General features: G+C 43.4%; 3 protein-coding genes across 5 annotated transcripts; 1 reads left to right on the top strand and 2 right to left on the bottom strand.

Moving 5' to 3' along the window:
- Nucleotides 1-3,633: 3,633 nt before the first annotated feature.
- On the bottom strand, nt 3,634-7,976 carry LOC132462739 (oxygen-regulated protein 1). Its single transcript, XM_060058455.1, has 4 exons — nt 6,938-7,976; nt 5,699-6,361; nt 4,660-4,843; nt 3,634-4,322 (listed from the first exon to the last, which is right to left on the bottom strand). The coding sequence occupies exons 1-4, from the start codon at nt 6,947-6,949 to the stop codon at nt 3,760-3,762; spliced, it is 1,422 nt and encodes a 473-aa protein (XP_059914438.1). The 5' UTR covers nt 6,950-7,976; the 3' UTR covers nt 3,634-3,759.
- A 738-nt stretch (nt 7,977-8,714) lies between these two features.
- Nucleotides 8,715-13,540, top strand: tcea1 (transcription elongation factor A (SII), 1). 2 transcript variants are annotated; one of them, XM_060058440.1, is made up of 10 exons: nt 8,715-9,158; nt 9,827-9,889; nt 10,201-10,306; nt 10,419-10,521; nt 10,651-10,796; nt 10,932-10,988; nt 11,293-11,447; nt 11,853-11,999; nt 12,264-12,335; nt 13,143-13,540. In XM_060058440.1, exons 1-10 carry the CDS (start codon nt 9,084-9,086, stop codon nt 13,149-13,151), a joined length of 933 nt encoding a protein of 310 aa, XP_059914423.1. In that variant the 5' UTR covers nt 8,715-9,083; the 3' UTR covers nt 13,152-13,540. The 2 variants fall into 2 exon arrangements, with proteins under 2 accessions (XP_059914423.1, XP_059914424.1); XM_060058441.1 differs by lacking the exon at nt 9,827-9,889 and having other exon boundaries at nt 8,720-9,158.
- Nucleotides 13,541-14,321: 781 nt separating this feature from the next.
- rgs20 (regulator of G protein signaling 20) lies at nt 14,322-23,888 on the bottom strand. Of its 2 annotated transcripts, none has more exons than XM_060058442.1 (5): nt 23,322-23,888; nt 17,802-17,971; nt 17,338-17,412; nt 16,984-17,218; nt 14,322-16,575 (listed from the first exon to the last, which is right to left on the bottom strand). In XM_060058442.1, the coding sequence occupies exons 1-5, from the start codon at nt 23,523-23,525 to the stop codon at nt 16,387-16,389; spliced, it is 873 nt and encodes a 290-aa protein (XP_059914425.1). In that variant the 5' UTR covers nt 23,526-23,888; the 3' UTR covers nt 14,322-16,386. The 2 variants fall into 2 exon arrangements, with proteins under 2 accessions (XP_059914425.1, XP_059914426.1); XM_060058443.1 differs by lacking the exon at nt 23,322-23,888 and adding an exon at nt 19,939-20,409.
- Between the last annotated feature and the right edge of the window lie 409 nt (nt 23,889-24,297).

The raw sequence follows: 24,297 nt of genomic DNA, 5'->3' as shown, positions 1-24,297 counted from the left end.
GCATGAGCAATAAGCAGTTTGCCAGTTGGTTCATCCTTTTCATCATTTAAATCAGTCTCCTCCGCTCTCACACCTAAATCGAATGCATCTTCTTCATCCTCATCTTCCTTTTCTTCATCAGATGATTTTTCCCCCTCAACTTGCTGTTCAGCTTCTAAATCAACCTCCTCTTCCTTTTCTTCATCAGATGATTGTTCCCCCTCAACTTCCTGTTCAGCTTCTAAATCAACCTCATCTTCCTTTCCTCCATCAGATGATTGTACCCCCTCAACTTCCTGTTCAGCTTCTAAATCAACCTCATCTTCCTTTTCTTCAACAGAAGATTGTTCCCCCTCAACTTCCTGTTCAGCTTCTAAATCAACCTCATCTTCCTTTGATCCATCAGAAGATTGTTCCCCCTCAACTTCGTGTTCAGCTTCTAAATCAACCTCATCTTCCTTTTCTTCAACAGATGATTGCTCCCCCTCAACTTGCTGTTCAGCTTCTATATCAACCTCATCTTCCTCGTCTTTCCCCTCCTCAATGTCCTTTCTGCAACTCTCCTCATCACTCTCTTCACAACTCTCCTCCCCCATTTCCTTATCTGCCACGTCTCCTTCTCCCTCTTCATCAGTTGACTCTCCTTTGTCGTCCTCTTCCGCCACCTCTTTTTCGATTGGGCTACCCTTTTCCAGCTCATCTTCCACAGAATCTGCTTCTTTTTCCTCCACAACCTCCGGTTCCTCATCCTCCTCATCAACCTCGTTTTCTTTGTCTGTAAATCCCATTTCTCCTGAGCTATCGCCTGTGGCCTCCCCTTTGTTACTGTCTGTAAACTCCCCTGGCTCGGTCTGGCCTTCATCTAGTTCTTTTTCATCTATTCCCTGCTTACACCATTCCTCCTCCTCACTCTTCACCTCAAGGATTTCCTTGTTAACGTCCTCACCCACCTCTGGCGTGCTAGCTTCCTCCTCTTTCCATCTTTCCATGTCATCCTCTATATTCTCCTCACCAGCTTCATCCCTCTCCCTTTTCGCCTTGACACTCATTAAACTGTTGTTGTCTTCATCCTGTGTCTCCTCTAGTACTTCTTCCTTCTGTAAAAGCTTTTCAAACTCCCCCTCTCCATGTTCTACTTCATTCTCCAACTCTGTCAACCTTTCCTGATATCCATCTTTGAGGCTATCTCGCTCTACTTCTTCCTTTTTTGCGTTTACTGATGTTTCCGAACCACAGTCATCGGTCACTGGCCCTGGCTCAGAGAGATTTTCAAGGTGCTTTGATTGATCTTCATGCTCCCAAGTATCTGTCTCTCCTGCTTCTTTCATTTCCTGAACTTCATCTACTTCTAGTTTTGAATCAGAGATGGGATCATTTTGTTCTTGACACAGTGATTGTCTCTTAATAGTGCCATTCAAGTCTTCAGTAGGAAGCTGGCTATTTTCTTTTTCCTCTGCGATGCTCAATGAGTCAGGCTCTTGTGACAGTATTGTCTCATCTGCATTTTCTTTGTGAAATCTCTCCAGTTCTTCTTCTGATTCTAAATTATGCTTTTCCCTTTCAATGAATGTGCTCTCTTCGTCTTCAGGATAGAAGCTCATAGTTTGTCTAATCGTTGATGAGATTTGCTCTCGTAGGTCTTGTGGCATGTTGAGCTCGTCCATGATGTCTGTCATATCAAACATGTCACCTGGTTCTGAGACATCTAGTGCAAACTCTTGCTCAGAGACTTTGGGTGAAAGCGGTTCACTTTTAAGCCTCTCTCTGTGCACCTGGAAATCTCTCCAGCGATCTCTGAGGTCAGAGGATGTGCTGCTATGCAAATCTGTTAGACTTGATCGCTGCAACAACTCATCGTCTATAGTGGAAATCTTCTGCAACGATTCCATCACTAGCATGGCTTCTGAAGTGCTTCTTGGAAGATGGCTTTCTCCTGCCACAGCCCCTTTTAGTGATTCTCGCAGGGTCACCGCTGACAAGAACGAAATGAAAGCTCTAGAGGGAGTCCCAAATACTGTGGCCACTTGTGTTGAGAAATCCGCAAGGCTCTTCGATTTTTTGATATTACCTGGATTATCGGTCTCGGAGGCCCTTCTGATGCACTGACTGGAGGAGAAAAGTTGCCGTAGCACTGGATTTACTGTAGCTGGGTTTGGTAAGAGATTGGAGACGGATGACGATGGTTCGTTCTCAACTGGACCAAAGGCCTCAGAAGATCGGTGCATCCTCAATGTTTTCTCTTGCTCTGCGGGGTCTATTCTGACGCTCGGCATTGAAACGCATAGTCCCCTCAATCTCTGTGTGTTGTCTGTTGTTAAACCTTCCTGGCATAAGGGGACTAGTAGGCCAGACTTTGATGTTAGGAGAGCATCTCCATGTGAAAGATTATGTGCAGATGTGTTAGTCTGACATTCATTCACAGCCTCAGATTCGGAATCACCACCTATCTGAAAGACAACCTTTGTTGGAAGCTCCGGTTCCTTTTCTGGTTTCTTTACAGTTGCCTCCTCCAAGTATGGGACTGAGTCTGGGCTCATTTGAGTCTCCAGCCACTTTTCAACATATTGATTGACCTCAGAGGGTGAAGGATTGATAACTGGCATTGAAACACTCTCACTTAACTCAGTTGGTTTTGGTGATGCGATTTTCTTTTCACTCAAGGACTTTTGCCTGTTTAATCCCTTTTTGACCTGCCCATGTAACTGTTTTGGTTGTACAATATTGTGCAAGTTTTTCTTCATTGGAGGCCTTGCCATTTCCTTTTCAGGGATATTTATATTGAAGCCATTTTCCCTGGGAGCCCTCTCTCTTATTTTCCCCTCTCTCTTAGTTGAATGACTTTTCACTTGGTCAATGTTGGGTGAGATGGCTTGTTTTTCACTGGATGATTTGTCTGACCTTCTCCCTTTTTTGACAGATTGAAGCAGTTCCGTTTCCTTGCCCTTCTGACCTTTTTTACTACTTTCAGATGAAGTACCACTCTTTTTACCGGCATTGTGATCACGGAGCTTCTCCGCAGATGAACTATTGGTTGTCTTTGAGGAACTATCTTTTTGTTTAGCTTCTGAGTTACTAGACGACGGGGTGCTTTTCATCTTTCCTGCAGGATTCATTGCCTTTTTCTTTGGCCCAAATCGTGCTGGATTTTTTTTTTCTTTTACATCTGCTTTAGCTGGAGTCCCTTTTGGATTTGTTTTACTCTGAGATTCATTGCTACTTTGAGACCTTTGTTTGGGAGATATCGGCTCTGACGACAGCGAGAACACTTCTTTAGGTCTGTGCTTTGAATCAGGACTGGAGGATGGGGGTGTAAAATCAACATCACCATCAACACTCCCTGAGTGTTCTCTTGATTCAAGGGAGGCCGAATTACTCCTTGGATTTTCATTAATATATTCATTTTTTGCTAAATTGTCGTAACCGCCCTGCCTCTCATAGATGTGCATCACTGTCTCTGTGATATCCACTCCATTGTTTTCTAACTGGAGGACATCGGCTACCACTTCTGATTGGATGGAGGGGTGCAATGCTTTATTGGTATCCCGAGCTGATGCAGTTCTCCGCGGGTGTGGGACAGGTCTGCTGCTGGTGCTGCTACTGCTGCTGGTGGTGTTGTGTCTGACCACACAGTACGCCTCAGTCACCTCTGCTTCGGCTGTCTTCTCTGTGTATGAATACCGCCCTATGGTGCTCTCTCGAACCCCTGACTCCGTTACCGTTTTGATGCTCTCTACCGATGTGTTTGTTCTAACATGATGAGGACCGGGCGTTGAGTTGCGCTTAACCTGATTTTGTTCTTTCTGATTCTGTGGAAGGATAACTTTCACAAGCTCTCTCGGAGTCGTCACCGAAGCCAACACTCTTTCCATTCGCCACAGGTTGGTTTTCTTCTTTGGCTGCATCATGGCAGCTGCTAGAAGAATCATTGTCCATGACGTTGTTTGAGTCAGGCAAGCTTAAGCCTGTCCCAGACCTCGAGGCACAAGCTGTCCTGCTGTTAAGGCTGCTGCGGCTAAGCGTTGTTGTCCAGTGGAGAAGCTCCTCTTCCTTGATGGTCAGACGGACCTTCATCTCCACTGTCATGCTTCCATCTTGGTTCACACGGAAGGACTTCTCAATATCCTCATCTTGTGGCATGATGCAGGAGCGGGGTGGCTCCTGTGTCTCCATATCCATGTCTGTGTGGTTTCCATCGGGGTCTGTTTCTAGTGATCCATTGTGGGGATGTTGGTGAGTGTGAATGCCTCCATTCAGAGACTTGTTTATCTGATCAGCCATATATCTCTCTGAAGATAAGGAGAAGTTCCTGGAGCCCCTTCCGCTTGAGTGGGGTTTGTTGTCATCTTCATTTGAAGGCATTTAATATTGCAAGGTTTCAGAGTGGGAAGAGAGTCAGAGAGTCAGAGAGAGAGTTAGAGTGCGAGAGAGAGAGAGAGAGAGAGAGAGAGAGAGAGAGAGAGAGAGAGAGAGAGAGAGAGAGAGAGAGAGAGAGAGAGAGAGAGAGAGAGAGAGAGAGAGAGAGAGAGAGAGAGAGAGAGAGAGAGACAGAAGGAGAGAGAGTACATGAGAGAGAGAGAATTAGGTGTTAGTAGATCAAATAAAATAAAGACAATGATAAAGAAATATGTTTTTGGTGTAGTGTTTATAGCATATCAATAGAGCAGATGAATAGATACTTACAAGCCAAAGGCTGAAAGCTAGCTGGTTCTGCTGCATCTGAGTTGCCAGACTGTGACATGTAGGCTATTGTATGGACATTGTATTTGGACGAGGTTTGTGTATTGTAGTTTCCCAATCGAAACGGTTCATTGCCTGCAGCTACGATAACTCCAGAACACAAAATAAGAGCAGCAAGCCCATCAACCTAAAGGAGGGAGAATATTCAAAGTTTAGTAACAATTTCATTAAGATGGTAATGTTAGTTCCATGAAGTGAACAGAAGCACACATTTGGTCTAAAGCCTATTGAACTTTCTAATTTAGCTACAGGGTAATCTGGAAAGAGCAGAGATCAGGCATGATGAAGCACTGAGCTGCATTAGAAACCCTGGGTGTTGTGGACATATGGAGGAGAGGATTACAGAGTTCACACAGCAGGGTGCAGTCTTTGTAGCACTTCCAAGGACATATGTAAGTATAGCATCAAACTGTACCCTATAAACTTCTTTAAAATGTCTTGGAAGGAAAAATGTAATCTTTCCGCGTAATGTTTTCCCCTTTTACGCTATACATCGCTATACATTATTTTCATTTGACCTTAATCTCAGTCATTTAAATGGACACAGAAATGCATATATGTTTATCTCTGTGTTTTTGTAGTGTTGCACCCAACAAAATATGAAATGGTATAGTATTTTTATGGTTTAATAGATGGTAGCTGGAAGATCTTAAAACTTCAAAAGTTGGAGATCTCATTGTGAGATCCGTTACATTAAGTAAGCAAAATCCAATATATGGTCTATCGAGCATTTAAAGTTTAAGTAGGTCAACATGAAAACAAAACAATGTATAGGTATCACACTGAAAATATCTATTTTCGGCCTACGTAGCGTGAATACGCTGGGTGACATTGACCAAATATTCCCTTATTAGGTTTCCCCTGACAAAATACTTCAGAATGACACATTAATATGAGAAAATTTCAAAAAAAGGACATAGGTAACATAAATTAATCAGATTTCAGACAAAAGAAACAGAAGAAGCAGAGCAGGAACACTTACCCTTCTGCCATCGCCGGAGTAAAGCTTCAGAACAGGAAACTGCATGACCTGAGAGAGGTAATCCAACAGAGCGTCAAACGTCGGCGCTGTTCTCTTCTGCAGCAGCGCCGTGCGCTTCACCGTGCTGTCCCTGTTCTTCACCACCACCAGCCTCTTGGGGGTCCGTACCGAGACCCTTCTGCCGATCTTGTCGGCCCTGTCGGGGCCCTCGTTCCGCCTGCCGTAGCTTCGCCGACCGGTGCTCGGAGGCCTGGTGGTGTTCCACGGTACCTTCCGCCGATGGACCACGTCCAGGTTTAGAGGCTTGACGCGCCTCCGGTCCGTACACACGTACGACCCGCCGTCGTGCAGGTCCTCCAGGCCCCGGACCGAGTGGGTTCCCCGGGGGGTGCTGATGGTCCGGACCCCGAAGGGCAGAGGCACTTTTTTGGAGAGGGCGTCCAGAAGGGCATCGAAGGTCTTGAAGGTCCTGCCGTTGATGACCATGCGATGCCCGCCGAACTTGGGGTCCCCGCTCTTGTAGAAGCACACTCGCTTGGAGGCGGAGGGGTCAGGGATGGGCTGTAAGGGTCTGGAGATCAGGCTCTGCACACTCACAGAAGACTCCCTCTGGGTGAGGGAGTCAAGTTGGGACGCGTTGCTCATGTTTTCCTGGGGAGGAAGCTGTAGGAAACAAAGAAGGGCATTAGGGGTAGTCTAGCATAAAGCCTTGGTCAAAATGTAACTATCTCTGGGTCAAGCAGAAGGTAAACATAGGTTAAGATTGTAAGTATGTGTACATTGTGTTCACCTTAATTAAACTCCTTGTGTATCATTACTCTACTTAGCCTCAGACAAGTTCAAAAATAGTACATTTCTTTATTCACCTAAATTACATTTATTATTTTAATGATTATTATGTTCTTCATCCGAGGTGCAGGCTATAGCATATGCTAGTGGTACATAGCTGGATTGGCTACATAACAGACATGACACTGTAGCCAGAATATAGTTTAATGACTGTTTGAACGCTGTCGTAACTTGTTGCTGTATATTGATTATTTATATTGGGGATCTGATCAGTGTACTTGTCAGTCAAGGAAAACAGAGCTACTTTGCAGCAGTTGGAATTATCATACATCTTTGCTACAGGCCTATAGATCCAGTTAGCATGTTGTAGATAAGATCCAATCTTTATTTTGCAAATGAAAAACAAGATGAAGGAATAACAGACTTTAAAGGACAATAAAGTTGTCTTACCGTAGCTTCCATTTTCCTAGAATTGTAACCATGAACACTGGAGAAAGATGGACTCCGGTACACGCTGTGAGTTGGGAAAAGCTCCTGAGCTGCAAGAGTGGCTATTTTAGGACATGCAACACCATGGCCAATTTGCTTAATCTTCACCAACAGTTAACCAGCATATCGGGATAGAATACCACCGGAGTGAGGAATAAAAACAATAATCCAGCAGTCATGTCGATTGATCAATTGTGCTTTCCACATAAATATTGTCCGTCTCACACTGTTATGCATGTGTTGTACACTTTTTTTTTATGATTCAAAGGGTTTTACTAGTATATCGGGTTTAACTATTAATATTTACTATTATTTGGTGGTAACTATTTATATTCATGGGATTCAATTTTTTATTAAATACAGAAATATGCCCAGACATTTTGTTGTTTTAATTGATAGAGGAATTAAAATAAATGGCTACATTTGAGATAAGTAAAAAGACTGATCAGGTGATAGTAAGAAAATAGCAAATGGGCCTGAAAGTTGAGTGTCAGACATAAGCAATCTGTGTCTATTGCCGCCTGCTCTACAGATGAAGACTGTTCACACTGCTTGTATTTTGCTGGGAGCTCCGTAATCAGATTTGATTAGTCTGGGCCTAATAGGGATTAGGTGAGAGGTCTTGGCGTATCTGCTGACCACACGAGGCACAGCCACACAGGGTTTTAAGAGGGCACTTTTCTCCGATGCAGGTGTTCTGAAATCCTTCTGCTAGATTTCGACAGAGACACAGGCTTGATGTAAGGAGGTCATCTATTTAAGCATAGGCTACCCCCGCACAATTATTTTGTTTTGCTACACCTTGTTTTGCCATGATAGGTATTTGGAAAATCGGGACTGATACAACCTTCCGTATTGTGTCCACATCTACTTTATACAGTCTGGTCCACACTCAAAATAAATGAATTGCCAAATCAAACAACGATATGACAACAAGTGTGTTATAACAAATAAAACAATATGTTATAAATAACGTGTGTTATAATTTTTCTCATTGCATATGTAAAAACCTCTATATATATATATATATATATATATATATATATATATATATATATATATATATATGTGTGTGTGTGTAACCCATTTACTGTGGAGACCAGTGACAGTCATTAACAGTTGTTTGTGACTTGGACTGGGTAGTAATGCCTAATGGGGAATGTAACAATGAGGGATTTAAGGAGTTAAAATAGGCCTACAGAGGTAACACACAAGATGGCTCTAGAGGGGAGACAATTCATTGATTTGTTGTGATATAGTACTATGTGTAGTTCTTTGACCTAGGCCATATGAAATGTATATGGGTTTATGTGTAAGTTTGTAGGCTGCAGATTCTTTGTAAGCTTCTTTACATTGAGATGTAGTTTACATGTTGTTGTTGTTGTTGTTGTTATGTGAACTTGCTTATTATAACAAGATGCAGTGTGTGCCTCTCTTATGAATCATTTATGCAATATCCCTTCTTCGAACAATTAATATGCATGGAATATGATTAAATTAAGTGATACATTGTGCGATAGTTTCATGAGACATGAAATAGGACAGAGGAGTCTTTGAACTAAATCGAGATTGGGGTGGACCTTTGTAAAAAAAAAAAAAAAAACATAAAAACACCTGGGTTGGGTAAACTTCGGAATGTCAACCAATTCCAATTTAATACGGTTCAACAGGAAACAGAGAAACGGAGCCGTTCAGTAGAAAGTACATAAATGACTGCAACGCCATCTAACGACGTAGTCAGCGTTGTGTCCACAGAGTGCGTCCATCACATGAGGGATGGTGGGAGTCATGTGCAGGAGACGACTTCAATCATACAATACATATTTACACTTCTGCTTGCTTGGTTGATGTGGGTAATGCAGCAGGTTCCAGCCAAACGATCACTATCAGAACCAGAAGGGCGAATGCATCCTTTCGTCGTGTGTTGATTAACCTTCCCTTGACTTCGTGCATCGACTAGTCAGGTCTGGTATACAACCGTGGTGGGTCGGTGTGCCGTGCGCCAAGCAGTCGCCGCTGGCTCGTTTTTTTTTTAGTGGCGTGCTCTTTGTCGCTATATTTTCTTTTCATCTGGTACTAATTTGAAGTTTTCCCAAACGATTCCGCCATGGGGAAAAAGGAAGAGGAGGAAATTATCCGGATTGCGAAGAAAATGGATAAAATGGCGCAGAAGAAGAGCGGGGTGAGATGCAGTGTGTGCGCGCTTACCTGCTGCTCGATCAGCCGTCCCGGCGGATGTTGTTGTGTTAGCATCGGGGCTTTTGCATTGCAAATGTTTGCTGCAAAGATTAGTGTTGTGTGTGTGTGTGGGATTGTAAGTGGAGCGCTTGATGTGTCCCAAATGTGTCTCCTATGATGCACAGTATTTTTCTTTATAAGATAAAGGATTATTCCCAGCTGTTTTGATATAACTTGCCGCTCAGCTGACTTGTAGCTAGCTAACAGCTAGCCCTGTCAAAGTGGCTAGATGGTCACTGAGCCTTATTTAGCTTGTCCTCGATTTAGCTGACAAGCCCGGGTTAGTTGAGTGGACAGGCGACCCATGCATTCTTATTCATTTTGATTGCATTCATGTTTTTTCGTCCTTGTTTTCGTGCAGCAACAAATCCATTACATGGTTGTAGAGTAACAATTGTTTAAATATCTAAGCTGAGCTTTAGATGTGTGAGTAATCAGTTAGCTATAAAAGCTAGCAGTAACTTTGAATGGCACTTTAAACGTGATCCAGATTTTTTTTTAACTTCGTTTAAGTAAATCCATTTACCACATCCATTATATTGCTGCGCTAATCTGTGGGCTTTTCATATCGAACTAGCAGGTTCTCCCTACTAAATGTCCTTCCACTTCTAGTCTGGAGCGCTGGACCTGCTCAAAGAGCTCCGCAGTGTCCCCATGACTCTGGAACTACTTCAGGTATCTCATGCATCTTATTGACATGACCTATGTCTTTGAGCCTCACATATGACCCAGAAAGTAATGACTTGGTAATAAGGTGATTACAATGTTTTGCGCAACATTTTAGTTTAAACATGGATATTCTCTTCCATCATTCCTGCACCAGGCACCGTTGCCTGTTAATTCATGTTGATACACCTGGCCACCAACTCGCGGAAGTTTATATATTGATCAGTGGACAAGAGATGAACAGACCAGCCATATATATATATAAGTCAAATGATGTTGGGCCAAACATTGACACCATGTTATTGAATGTCTGTCTACAGTCGACGAGAATCGGAATGTCTGTCAACGCCATCCGCAAGCAAAGCACAGACGACGAGGTGACCTCCCTCGCCAAGTCTCTAATCAAGTCCTGGAAGAAGCTCTTGGGTAGTGTAGCTTCCCTGATAACGTGTTTGCGCGAGATTGCAAATGGACAGTCAGTGATTAACGAAATGTGTGAAGTTGACGTGGTGCTTCTGTTATTTTTGACTTGCCACAGACGAACCTGGAGGTGGAGACAAATCCTCAGAGGACAAACGGAAAGAACAAAACTCACCTGTTATGTCTCCATCACAGGGCAGCCCAGAGGCAAAAGAAGAAAGGTGAGGAGATGTTAAAACTGAACTCATGAGCAGCAATGTTCAGAAACATAAAGCTTTTTAACAATACCGTTGCTCTTCAGAGTCAGTTGATTAGGGCCCCCGAATAAGGAATGTCTTCCTCCATTCCAGCTCCAGTAGTAACTCCAGCAGCAAGTGCGATCCGGTCGACATGGCGTCCAACTCACTCATCAACACCTTCCCTCGGGCCCCCGGTACCTCTGACTCAGTCAGGATCAAGTGCAGGAACTTGCTGACTGCTGCACTGCAGACGGGGGGTAAGACCTGTTTCTCCGTGTTATAATTGGTATTAAAACACTCGTATTCGCTGCTGTTATTTGTGGCTTCATGTGTCACCTCTGCTGGATGAGTGTGGGAGTAGTTGTTAACATTTTGACCTTTTTGTTTTTCAGAGGACCATATTGCCATTGGCTCTGATTGTGATGAGCTTGGAGCACAGATTGAGGAATATATCCTTTGTAGTAATTGTCACCTGAATGACAAGTTTTTTGTTTTTGTTTATTTAAAAAAAAAAAACACCATTGACTATGGTGCTGCGCAGTAGCACACGCATGTTTTTTTTTCCTGGAATCCAAAGCCTTCGTCTCATAAATAGCTGATGGTTTTTATTTATTTTTTGGTCCGTGTCCGTACCCCAAACATGACGACAACAGCCCATAGGGTTGCACAGCCCTCATTCATACTACTTCCCGGGAAGGAAAACCGTACCCGGCGTAAATCCCTTGACACAGCCCCCCCCTCCCCCATCTGCACGCATCTTCCAAGAGTTCAAGAACACGGACATGAAATACAAGAACCGCGTGCGGAGCCGGATCTCCAACCTGAAAGACGTGAAGAACCCCAACCTGAGGAGAACGGTGCTGTGTGGCAATGTGTCGCCCGAGCGCATGGCCGGCATGAGTGCAGAGGTGCGTTAGTGACGTAAGGCGTACCACCCAAAGCCCCGCAGAGTTTGGTCCAAATTATTTGATTTGATTTTTATTGATATGTGTGAAATAAATGTAATTGATCAAAAGTTTTGCGTCAAAAATGCCGAAGTCAGATAGATGACTTGGGGTAGATAGTGATTATTGAATGTGAGAAGCACTCTGATTGGCTTAGGATACAACCAATGAGGCACAGTGAATCAGCAGAATTGGGAGAGTAGAGTTAGGTTAGACATCACAATTTGGCCAAAATATGACACTGGAAATTATGCTATGAGGCAAACGATTTATAGATGAGCTGTATTGAACATTCAAATTCCTTTCTTTTCAAACTCTGCAGAATTCAAAAACAACAATTCTCGAGTCACTTTTTATTTTTGTCTTCAGGAAATGGCCAGCGACGAGCTGCGAGAGATGAGGAAGAACTTGACCAAAGAGGCGGTGCGGGACCACCAGATGTCCACCACTGGAGGCACTCAGACCGACCTGTTCACCTGTGGCAAGTGCAAGGGGAAGAGATGCACCTACACGCAGGTACGGGGGATGGCTGTTTCTCCTTCAGATGCAATGGGTTACTGGACAACGCCTTCGGTTGTCAAGTCTCCACAGACTACTAAGGGGCTGTTTGATCTTTGGTACTTACTTGTATTGGATAGTTTTATGTCTGTTGGCTCTCTAAATAGACACAGGGTTTGTGCTCTGGATCAAGAGGAAGATGTCACGTCGTTTGTATTGCCTCCAGAGTGTAAGCTGCATTCATTGATGAGGATTGTCTCTTTCAAACTCGGATATCCACAGGTCCAGACCCGCAGCGCTGATGAGCCGATGACCACCTTCGTCTTTTGCAACGATTGCGGAAGCAGATGGAAGGTATGTTGCTCATGACGGACCTGCTGTAGCATCCGAGGTCTGGAGGTTATGTTAAGGCGGTGGACGAAAGGGTCTAAAAACATCACTGAGGGATGTCTGCACTTCACACCTTCCAAACATCTTGTCAGGGAAATGGCAAAAACAAATGTCCCATTTCAGGACATTGCAATGGTTTAACACTTAATTAAGTAGTTATAAGTAAATGAAAAAATTCTGTTCTTCTAAAAGCCTCAATGAAGTTTACCTCTTTATATAGCGAAAGTATAGGACGCTGGTTGGGTGTAGTCATTCATCACAACAGCGGCCATGGCAAACAGATGGGCCAGCATTCAGTTGGGCACCTCGCTCCTTACACTATCAGGGCCATCGAGAAGTAAGTGAGGGCCATCCTGGGAGCACAAGTGTGCGACTACAGAGTTGTGACTTCACTGACTTGTGTCTCGTGAAGAGCAACAGTTGACATCGGTTATGTGGAATCAGAAAGATATTCATTTTTGCTCCAAACCCAAGTAACCGAATGGGGCCCTTGAAGTCCTACAAATCATTAAAAATTGGATTGTATCTGTATCAAATTAACTTTACTCTGATTTAACATGTCCGGTTAGGACAGATTAAATCTGTTTGCATGTGGACCAATGCTTCATGGCACGAATTGTGTATTGGATGATGTATTGTTTTAGCTGTGTGTCTTCTTGGCAGTGCCTGCCTTCCTTGTTTTTACTTTCTCATATCCGTTTTTACTTACTTAATTTATGTTTCCTGCTGAATAGCTGAAGCTCTAACACGTTAATTCTGTTTATTTTCTAGTTCTGCTGAATATGCAAGCAAGCTCCTTGGCGTTTGGAAGCAGCAAAGAACCTTGACAAGGATTGTGGCTTTCTGCAACAGATCTGAACTTTGTGGTATTTGGTGCATAAGTCACCATATATACACCACTATTTTTATTTGAATATATTGTTTATACGTGCATTTTATTGTCTAGCGCCCCCAAAACACTCAAACTCTTCTACTTGTTTTTAGCTATTTTTCACTGTTAAACTGTACACAGTCGATTTTAGCAGCAGTATCTTTTTTATGTAGTTTCAACTTTTTTTTATTGACACATAAATTACATTTACTACTGTTTCGCTCTCCCCTCACAAGGATGTTTTATTTAATGCCAATAACAACTTTAATCCATTTGATTAAAAAAAAACATTTCCTAACTCATCTATTATGCGGTTTCAGTTCTTATGTGTGGCCGCCTGCTTGCCCTCTTTCATGCCTGTTTTACTACTTGTGTATTCATGAATGTTAACATCCATGTTAACATCTATCAATAAAATGTACTTAATGTAGGTTTTCCCTCCATGTACGGTCAAACCTTATGTTGAAAGAGAATGCAGATTAACCTGTTTTGTACTATTACAGTATGTCAGATATTTCAGGCATGGATGGAACTATGGATATATATCCTGTTTGGTACCATTACAATTATAATGTTCTTATTGGTATTCTTATAATGAAAGATGAACATTTGCTATTATAGTAGCCTAAAGGATTTTTTCCCACTTCCACAAGGTCTTCCAATCTTAACTTAAAAACCTGTACGGAGTATTATCAATATGTATTTCCCCTCCAGATAGTGTATTGGCTTAATGGGATAATTCAAACTGAACCAAGTCACATTTCAGCCTGCCTTTACTACTCTTTTCATTTGAAAAGGAGTGGTTTTATTTTGCTCTTTCTCCTTCTGGGAGGTGCCCAGGGATTATGATTCATTGGGCATGTGTCAAGTTCAGGCCTCACTTCAGCAACTGTTGAGAGATTTGGATCTTCCTATTGGTTTACTGAAATGCTTGCCACTTGTGAAAAAGCTTGAGGATGCTGTCATCGTTACCATAGAAAATAAGGATTACGGATTTAAACAATGATTTCTTATTGCCATCGTTTTGCACATAAAGGTTGATTATATTGAGTAGTAATGAAATAGCATTTCATAATCCGTAAAATTATTGTGCTTTATTTTATCTTTAAAGAATCCAAATGCCCACAAGTCATTGTTTTCTTGGAGAGTGAACAGGAAAAAAAAAAACGAAACCATATACTGTAAACATTCACATTATTATTTTTTTAAATGTATTCTTCAGTAAACTTACCGCAAAATAACACATTTCATATAGTAAACAGAAGAGATGACATTTATAGGCAGTATCACTCCAAACCGTTGGCTTAGATTGCGTTTGAGGTTGATCTACGTGGTGTCCATCAGCTCAAATTGCACAAATCAAGTAAAAGTTTAAACTCTAAGACAGTCACCGTGAAGCACAGGTGGGCAGACAATTTCCGATCAACCTGCCGTATCCCTTGCCCTTTTGTTTGTCCTTGATAAACAAAGGCGTGTGTTGTCATTAGCCACCACCTTACTATGATGCACTACCAAAGTAGACTGATGTGTCCATGACTAAGGAATCAACACACAACACATGCAAAAACACAAAAAAAAAAATTTGGCCAATGAGAAGGACAGTTCCTCGTTACGGACTTAAGAGTGCTCCAGTAACCATCCATATGGCAATTGTTTGAAGAGAGAACAAAACAAAAGGAAAACGTTGCCAATGAGAAAGATTTCACAAAATCGAATGTCAAGGCACTTCCTCATGTGAGGATCTTGTCTTTGTGTGACATGTTTGTGAGGCAACCAAAATAATTCAACTAAAACAAGCAAAATAAGTAAGTACTTACCACTTGGCAACTCCAATTTAAGTGGATAAAAGCGTTTCTATTGAATGTATAAACACAGTTTACATGGTAGCTTTGGTGTGACTGCCGAGCAAGCCTGACCCTTGTTGAAATCCGACACGGCAACCAACTGCCTGATACAACAGAGAGAAGTGAAACATCTATTATTGTGGAGCCTTCACCTTAAGCTTAAGTCTGCACAGTCATCATCAAAATTGGCCAGTCATACAACAGTTTATCCGACCATTTTTTTTCTCCACTATTTGCAAACTAACACTTCAAAATGAATGTACTTGCTGGTATTTCAGTGTTGGCAATCGATGACAACAAAACACAATACTGTACAGATAGAAATACCTCATCCGTGCTAATGTTGAACTATGTTAGATAAGCACTTGCTTTAACCTCTGAAGAAATGCTTTTAAATAAATACATTTGGACCAAACCACTCTTTTGCATTGAAATAGTCTGACATGAGATAAGATTGAAATAACAGAAGCAAATTGCCCCAGGTGGCAGTTAGGAGCTAGGATTGACCTTGTTTTCACTTTCTGTTACATCACCAGCTGACTACTGTTCACCCAGAGGTACTTACGTCATACAAATGAACTGGAGTTGCCAAGTCAATAATGTCCCGTGTACCAAGGTGTGAGGCTTGCCAACAGAAACAGGGTGAAAGCATGTTAAACCACCCAGCACCCTGCAAAGCTGCCTACAAGTATAGCTAACGAGTAGCCTTTGACTGAGCTTTGATTTTCATACGCAGTAAATAGAACCAGGCATTTCCCCCACAAAATACCCACAATTCCCCCTTTTTTCTCTATTTACAAACTCATCAATATATATATAGTCTACAGTAGGAATAATAATTTGCCCCGCCAAAACCATCATACAAACAACAACAAACCGTTTTTAAAAAACAAAAACAAACATTTTTGAATCACAAATAAAATAGGTTATTTCTATCAACGAGAAAAAGACGAAAAAAGAAAGAGAGAATGTATTTGTTTTCCTTTGGAGTGTTGTTTCGCTATGTTGATCCGGTAGCAGTACTTCTGTAAGGTCGAGCCCTAGGGAGAATCTGAGACCTGAGTGTCTTCCGCCAGGTGCAGATCATGACAGCGCTGAGATCCGGGTTCGGTCTCGAGTCCGAGGCCCCCAGTTCAAGTGTTCCTACACTGAAGATACAAAGGAAAAAAATATAGATAGGGTCGGGGGTGGTGGTGGTGGGTGGAGGTGGTGGGTGGAGGTGGTGGGTGGAGGTGTGAGGGGGGGGGGGAAGAGGTTTGTGAATCGATTTTGAGAACAGGTCACAGGTCACATCGTCGGCCTAAGATTCGGGGGACTGTTCTGAGAGGGTTTTGAGCAGGTTTCTGTAGGCCGGGGAGTTCATGTAGCGCGGGTACGAGTCTCTTTGCATTAGCGTGTAGATCTGCAGCTGAGCGTCGTCAAACGTGTGGATGGAGGGCTCCAGCATGTTCTTGTTGATCACCTCGCGCACGCGGGAGTCCAGGCTCACCTGGAGGAGGGGTAAAATGAAATTAGACACACAGACTCTGAAACACACGGTTTCCTGTTTCCTGTGTTTCCTGTGTTTCCTGTTTTCTGCCAAAGGATAAGATGGCTAAGGTTGATTAGATCTCATCCGTCAGAAGACCCCCCTTTTATCTAACGGGACTTACAGCATTTGGATGATATTATTAATGTAATTACAACATAATAATTATAACTTAGTTTTCCCAAAGCAGGTAGGGATTAGGGTATCTCCCCTAGGGAGGTAGGCTGTGGACATTGTGAGATCGAACTAAGAACTGACCAGATGTCAAAAAGCTCTACACAATCTCAAAAAGATTCTTCGGAACTAGTGTTTCCCCCTTTTAAATGTGCAATTCTTGTACGAGCCCAATTTGAAACGCAGATCCCAGACCTCCTTGGGTGACAGAATGGAGATGTAGTCCTCGTAGATGACACGGGCCTTCTCCTCGATGGCCGTCTTATTGGTCTCCTTGGTGAACTCCTCGCACGCCATCCAGAACAGCATGTTCTCCTCGCTGAACTCGGTGCGGAGGAACAGGCGGAAGGCGGCTCTCCCCACAGGGCAGCCCATCAGCTTGTCAAAGGACTGCCCCCACGTGTGCACCTCGTCCAGTGTCGGCGTCGGACTGCGGACACCACACAAGACGCCAAATGGTTCGGGGGGGGGAAGTGATTGGGTTAGAAGGGATGCTCTGGCGATCATACGGTAGCAGCGTGTTTGGTTCGGTTTCGATCCCCGACTGACCTTTCTTCGGAGTCTGCGGTCCCTTCCTTGACATCGTGGGAAGCCTTCCGATTCCTTTCTTCTCGGTCTTCGTTCCTAGCAGGGGGTCAAAGCGGACGTGTAAGGAACAAATGGGATTCAGACTTGAGAATATTATTGTGGGGATTGGGGCAATGGTGTCTGTGAGGTGTATCTATGTATATGTGTGAATGTATGTGTCTTGCATGCACCCACTGAAACACACACATACACACAAAAGAACCCCCACACACAGCCACACACAGACAGCCCCCCCCACACACCCCCCCCCCCCCCCCACACACACACACAAGCACAAATCGTCACCCCCACAAAAAACCCTATGTAGAATCATTCCAGAATAGGAGACCTGATTCATCGCCTGTAGCTAGACGCCACCTGCTCTGCTGAGCCCATCAAGCCCTACACTAAGGTTGCCTGTGTTGGGTAGCGGGTGAGGAACATACCAGGAGCAGCTACAGCAGCAGCACCAGCAGAAACAACAGGCATTGGAGCCCCGAGGGTTGGCCTGGCCCGGCTGGCCCTGCGGGGCTGGCCCGGTGCCCCCCCCCGCCGCCGTCTCCTGCTGCACCGACATCTGCCTCTTTCGCATCTCCATCCGCTCTGAACCCATGGGCTGCAGGGAGAGGGACAGCCAACACTGAAGACCCGCACACACACACATACACACACACAGTACAGGACGGCCACACTCTCCGAGGCCTGACCTTCAGTATGATGTGGATTTCATTTAGATTGAGAGTGTCATCCAATTGAACCAAAGCAGTGGCCAAAATTAAACAAAAATACCAAAACAATGTTTTTGTGGGGCAAAATGTACCTGTTACGGATGACGGTTACAGCAGTATGAGAAACTAGATAGACCGAGCCAATCACGTGATACGGATTTGGAAATACATGTATATCTCTTGTGTCAGTCTGCAGTATCCAGCCGGTTTTTTATGGCATGGTCATGGTAAGTAAGTGGTTGTCAGTCAGGCTGAACATATTCTCTGGTCAGCAGTAATGTGGTTTTTTTTGTGTGTGCGTGCGTGTGTGTGCATGAGTGCGCATGTGTGTGTGTGTGTGTGCGTTTACGTGCATATGTGTGTGTGTGTGTGTGTGCGTGTGCGTGTGTGCTTGTGTGTGTGTGTGTGTGTGCGTGTGTGCGTGTGTGCTTGTGTGTGTGTGTGTGTGTGCTTGTGTGTGTGTGTGTGTGTGTGCTTGTGTGTGTGTGTGTGTGTGTGCTGGCATGCCCAGAGGACATGTTGTGATGGAATGCATGGCTCCTGTCAGGGAGGCAGGAATCATCTGGTGTTCCAAGGACCCCTGCTGTGACACATCCCAGCATCAAGCAATTCATAAAGTTATTTAACCAAGAGGGACGAACAGATGGCATCTGTAGCGAGTCGAGAGGGAACAGATCACAGGGGCTGGTTTCGGAGGCCTTCTTGGTTCATGGCTCAGGAATTTCAACTCAAATATCTATTCAGGGAACCCCCTTGAGATGCCTTACACGTTTAAAGATGTTGCCAAAAATATATTCAGCTATGATATGCTATAAATCTTTTGTATATAATAAAAAAATACTATTGTTTTATGATTCTCGTATGGATGGGTCCATGCACCTTTAAGCCCTTTGCAATTCTGACTACTGTTGTTTAAATGTAGCAAGCCATTAATCACATTATCCTCTTTTATAACTGCATCGAGCAGGGCTGGTAAGGCCTCAAAGACATAAAGACTGGCAATGCACACAGAACATCTTCAAGCCTGCATGCTTCGAACGTATAGCTGCTGTAGTCGCTAAGTATAGCGAGCAACAACCGCTGGCAAAGCCCATCTGATCATTTATGTAACAAAGCTCTACGCGGTCAACCCACGGCGTGATTAGACTACTACCTGACACAAGAAACGATGCTTTAAAAATGTCAGAAGATTGGGCGGATGGGGGGAGGGAGGGGGGGGGGGCTAGAGGCGCAGCTTGTGAATCTATAACCGCAGCATCGCTCCATCAGTCTCTCAGTGAATTCAACATAAATTGGTGCGGTGCTAAAAATGGACGGACGTGATTCGTATTATGACATTTTTGTCTAGCAGAGCAGGGTTGGTTGAACAGATCGTACGCGTCTAACGAAATGCATTATTTTACACGTTAGGTGTCGGATGCTTTCCTCAACAGCTTTAGACGATGAAATGGGGGGGGGGGGGGGGGTATCCATTTAGAAGATAAAACATATCAGAAAACCAATAACGATCATAATGGATCCATCGAAATAAAGCCATATAATAACACGGTAAATGACAGGGTCCCTCTTCAATTCACAAATGCAACAAAAAAACAACAACAACAACAACATCATTGCCCTTATAGGATAAGCTATACTCGCATCACATCAAGGAAAAGTGGGACCGTGTGAAGAAGAAGCAGCACACAGCTTCATCATCACCCCCTGGACGACCACCGAAAAGACACAGCCTCGATCTGTTTCAAAGCCCCCACTGTACGCTACGGCAAGGTAGAGACATGACACACAACGCCATCAAACGCGCCTGACACACACCGCCCGTCAAATATCACACCAGTTGGCGACTAATACTCACAAATTCACCATGTATGCCCAAAGTGAAGAGGTAATTCTTTGCCTTGATTACATCCGTTGGCACATAGGGTTTTTTTTCCCAACCGGCTGCTCCATGTGAGTACGCATGCGTCTTCTCCAAGTAGTAGCCCGGTGGAAGCGTAAACCCCCTCTGTCATGGATTTACTGTGAGGCTCACTGTAGCTCCTCTGCCTCTCTCTGCGTTCAATCGACTATTGGCCTGCACAATGCACCGTTCTCTAGCGAGCAGGGGACATGCATGGACTAGCCTGTATTCTTGGCGTTACAACATGTAGGCCCTATTTGCAGTCGTTTCCACCAAGTAGGCTACTCGTTAGACAAAATATAGAATGAATTTGGGAAACGCAATGGTTCATCCGAGCTTCTTTCGATTGAAATTCCACCTGTAAGTTGTGCGCTGTCCCTGGTCCTGAAACAGCCAACGCGTCATAACAGCTTTATTTTCGTTATAGTCCCTGTTATGTAGGCCAATAAAACCTATAAACCCTGATTTCGGAAAGTTTACTGGTTGCATGGGTTAAGAAAAGGTATTATGCTCCTATGAAGATACAGTGCTCTGGATGATTTACATTTACATAACTAAGTATAAAATAAATCCATTCGATTTGTTTATCGGCGTCAGCCGTCCCTCAAAATTTAAAAGATTCGGTAGACCTAAGGAAGAAAATAAGGATAATTACAAAAATAATGAAAAAAGTAAATAAAGCATGAATCAGGTTTTTCGAAGGTCATTGCTCTATGATAATTCTAATCAACACGTCGAAACATTGTTATATTGATATGTTTCATCATTTAAATATAGCCTTCAGTTCACACGTAGTTTGTGTACCAAATTATTATGTATGTTCAGATATATATATAGGTCTATATTTTTGTCTCTCTGTCTGTCTGTATTTCGATCTGTGTGTCAATCTAGCTATCTATTTTTGAGCGAAGCTGTATAGGTCTCTACTGTATGTAAACACCAGATGGCAGTCTGTACAGTCTGTACATCGATTTAACTCATAGATATCCTAAACTCTGACAACAGTTTCCCCAATACACACAATAAAGTACAACAGAGTACACACTAAGTTTGATGCAACAATGCATTCAAAGAAGCATCTGAATTATAAAAGGATTGCTCATACAGGCAGGGAAGCGTTAATAATAATGCAAAAAAAAGAATGAAAACAACATATTTGACGAGTTTCATAAAGTGAACTTCTATTCATTGTTTTTGGGTCATTACGTTTTTCTAAGTGACCGCTCAACTGGGGCATGCCCTGCAAAGTCACTTATGTCCTGTGCCCCCCCCCCCCCCCCATCCCCCCACCCTGGTCCCCAAGGGGAAAGAACATGTGACTTACTCCATAGCACTTCATTTAACACCTTCCCCTGTGTTACTGTTACGCAACACGGCCCTAGCAACAGCAGTGTCAGATTGACATGCCCATGCCGATGAAAATGAATGTTGTGGTGATTAGAACACTTTTTTTTTCTTTTACTCTCAAATCAAATAAGCCAGTGGAGATGTGCGTAGATAGCCTACACAAGGTTGCATGGGACACCGAGGGAAACAATTGATCGACAAGATGGAAGATGGATGGATCATTTAAAAATTAGCCCTTCTCATCGATCTCTGGGTTCAAAGAAGTGTCATAGGAGGGAGAACCACTGTGTGTCTGTGTGTGTGTGTATGTGTGTGCGTTTGTGTCTGTGTCTGTTGCGTGTGTGTGTGTGTGCGTTTGTGTCTGTGTCTGTTGCGTGTGTGTGTGTGTGGTGTGCGTGTGTGTGTGTGTGTGTGTTGCATCACTGCTGATTCACATAGACATGAGATATCAGTCAGATGTGCTGCGACTAGAGAGATGTTACTGACTAAAACCACCATGTTGTTTTTTCTTACGCAATCATTGATATAAATCTATTTCTGTTGAATGTAAAAATAAAAGTAAATGACTACACTTTACCCATAACGATGAATGTCTTCACTTGCTAACACTTGAATGCAAGTTAGTTTAATATTAACATTATTTGTCATTATTTATCATTCTTTCCATCACAATTAGTCAATGACGCCATCAGCTCTGTATGGACAGTTTCCCTTTTTTTTCAGTAAATTAATCCATTTGTTTTGCCTCACTTTGCCCTCACTTGCCAATAGTTTTCAGGGGAAGGCGATTTAATACTGGACTAATCAGTGAAATGGTCTTCTGGAACAGAATGGAAAGTGGTGTGTAGCATACTCAACCTCAATGGCCTTATCATGTATCACAGAAACTACTCCCGAAGGCGGAATTTCCTATCAAGGATTTTTTTGCAAGTGATCGAATCCACAAAAACATCTATATTTCAAATTTTACGGAAACAAAATATGACTGTATATTTAACCGTCACAGTACAGTACATCCAACCGTCATCCAAGAAATCTCTATTCTCTAATCGCCTTTATCTTAGACAACTGCGTTCAAACACACATTTCAATCGTATTCAATATGAGTACATACGGTATGAATAAATACACAACATTCCCTTCATTTATTTTTGAGATAAGGCTGCTCTTTTAAAAGCCCTGGACAGCACATGAAACTGTTGGTGATAGTGACCTGGTGTGACTCCACTTAACCACCACCCCCCGTCACCACACCTTCCTCCTCCTGTCCTCTCAACTCAGTTGTGGAGGTGGGCGCCTGAATTCACAGCCTGAAGAGACACGCCCTCCTAATCACATCAGAGCTCTGAATGGAAACATGCTTCTCCTTACTACTACAAGCCATCGGAAATCTTTAGTTATCCATTTAACAATCTGCTGGCACACACTCCCAGCCCGTTTCTATTCGTAGTCTTCTGTTTAATTTATTAATAGCACCTGGAAGGATTGTTGGGTTTGTGGTCTTGGTTTATAAACAAACCCAAAAAATAAAGCATAGTTAAAGTCAAATTCAAGACAAACCCCTTAAGGGCTTGTCTTTGTGTGATTCATTTTATTACTTGTTATGTTGTAGTACAACATCTTAGTAAACTCACTTTAATCTTCTTAAGCCTTGTACAGACAGGAAGTCTCTAAATAGCTATGTTGGTGCTCAAGATTAAAAAATGGCCGCCCATACAAACAAGTAGCCTGTAATGCAAGTTCAGAAAAAAGCAAGCTAAAATATGAAGTGTCAAGTGTTTGTCAAGTGAGTGATTAACCTTAACAAATACCAACCTCGATTCCCCATTCACACACACACTAGAGTTAGTATTCAATCTCAAAACCTTTTACCCTCACAACTAAAAAAAAACCCTGATTTGATTTGATCAGCCTGACGGTTCAAAGCTGAACGATGGCTCGGTTGAGAACTTCTACAAGAACCGGGTACTCTGAGTCGCACACGCCATTACCTCAACGCACACCATCTCCAGCTGCTCGCTGTCATGGTTGGGGTCGCCGCAGCCCCCCGTGGCCTGGTAGCCCTCCCCCCGGCGGCAGGCCTGGGCCAGACCCCGGGCCCTCTGCCACATCAGGGCCCTGGTGCGGCCGATGCCTCGCACGGCTGGCGTGGGCCGGATCTCCCACCGTCGTCGGGCCACCTTAACACTCGGCATGCTCCATCCAGTGCAGGCCCACGTTCCCCCTTCTGCGCGGCGATAGGCCTCTCAGCGAAGCCTGTGTGAGATCATGGGCTGAATGAATCAAACCCTCCTTCTCTTCTTCTTCTTCTTCTTCTTCTTCTTCTTCTTCTCCGTTCCTTCTTCCCTCCCTCCCTTCACCACTTATGTGGTCCCCGGGTCGGTCCTGAAACTCATTGTGCCGAACACACGAGGAACAAGTGGTGATGACCACATGCAGAGCAGCGCGGTCACAACTGAGCGGTCTGAAGGGGATTAGGACTCGGCACTGTTCACGCTGAATGCTATCCCGATTCCTTCTCACCATCTCACCAGCTTAGGGCAGATTAAGCCCTGAGATCTAGGTGTTGGACAGAGACGTACAGATATACAGAGAGAAGAAGAGAGTCTATTGTATGGGCAGTTCAATTGATGTATGTGTTGTGATCGTATATATTTGCTATATATGGCATTTAGTCTGGCCTAGCCATACTTTCTGGTCTTCTTTAATTAATTGTGATGTACTACAGAAAGCCTTTTGTAAACTTTTAAATATTATTTTATTTTTTATTCCGTATGATACTAATACAATGACTATTCTTTTCATGTTGTCTAGCCTATATTTGGTTGAGCATTATAGTAATCATTAAAATGACGGACATACACATTTTAATTGGCCTAAATGAAACAGATACAATATTGCATCCCTACAGGCCTACAGTAGAACTACGGCAAACACACACAAACGTAGCATGGCTATAGCATTTTC

Source organism: Gadus macrocephalus, chromosome 8, assembly GCF_031168955.1.
Source record: "Gadus macrocephalus chromosome 8, ASM3116895v1".
NCBI lineage: Eukaryota > Metazoa > Chordata > Actinopteri > Gadiformes > Gadidae > Gadus > Gadus macrocephalus.
This window is presented reverse-complemented; position numbering and strand designations above follow the sequence as displayed.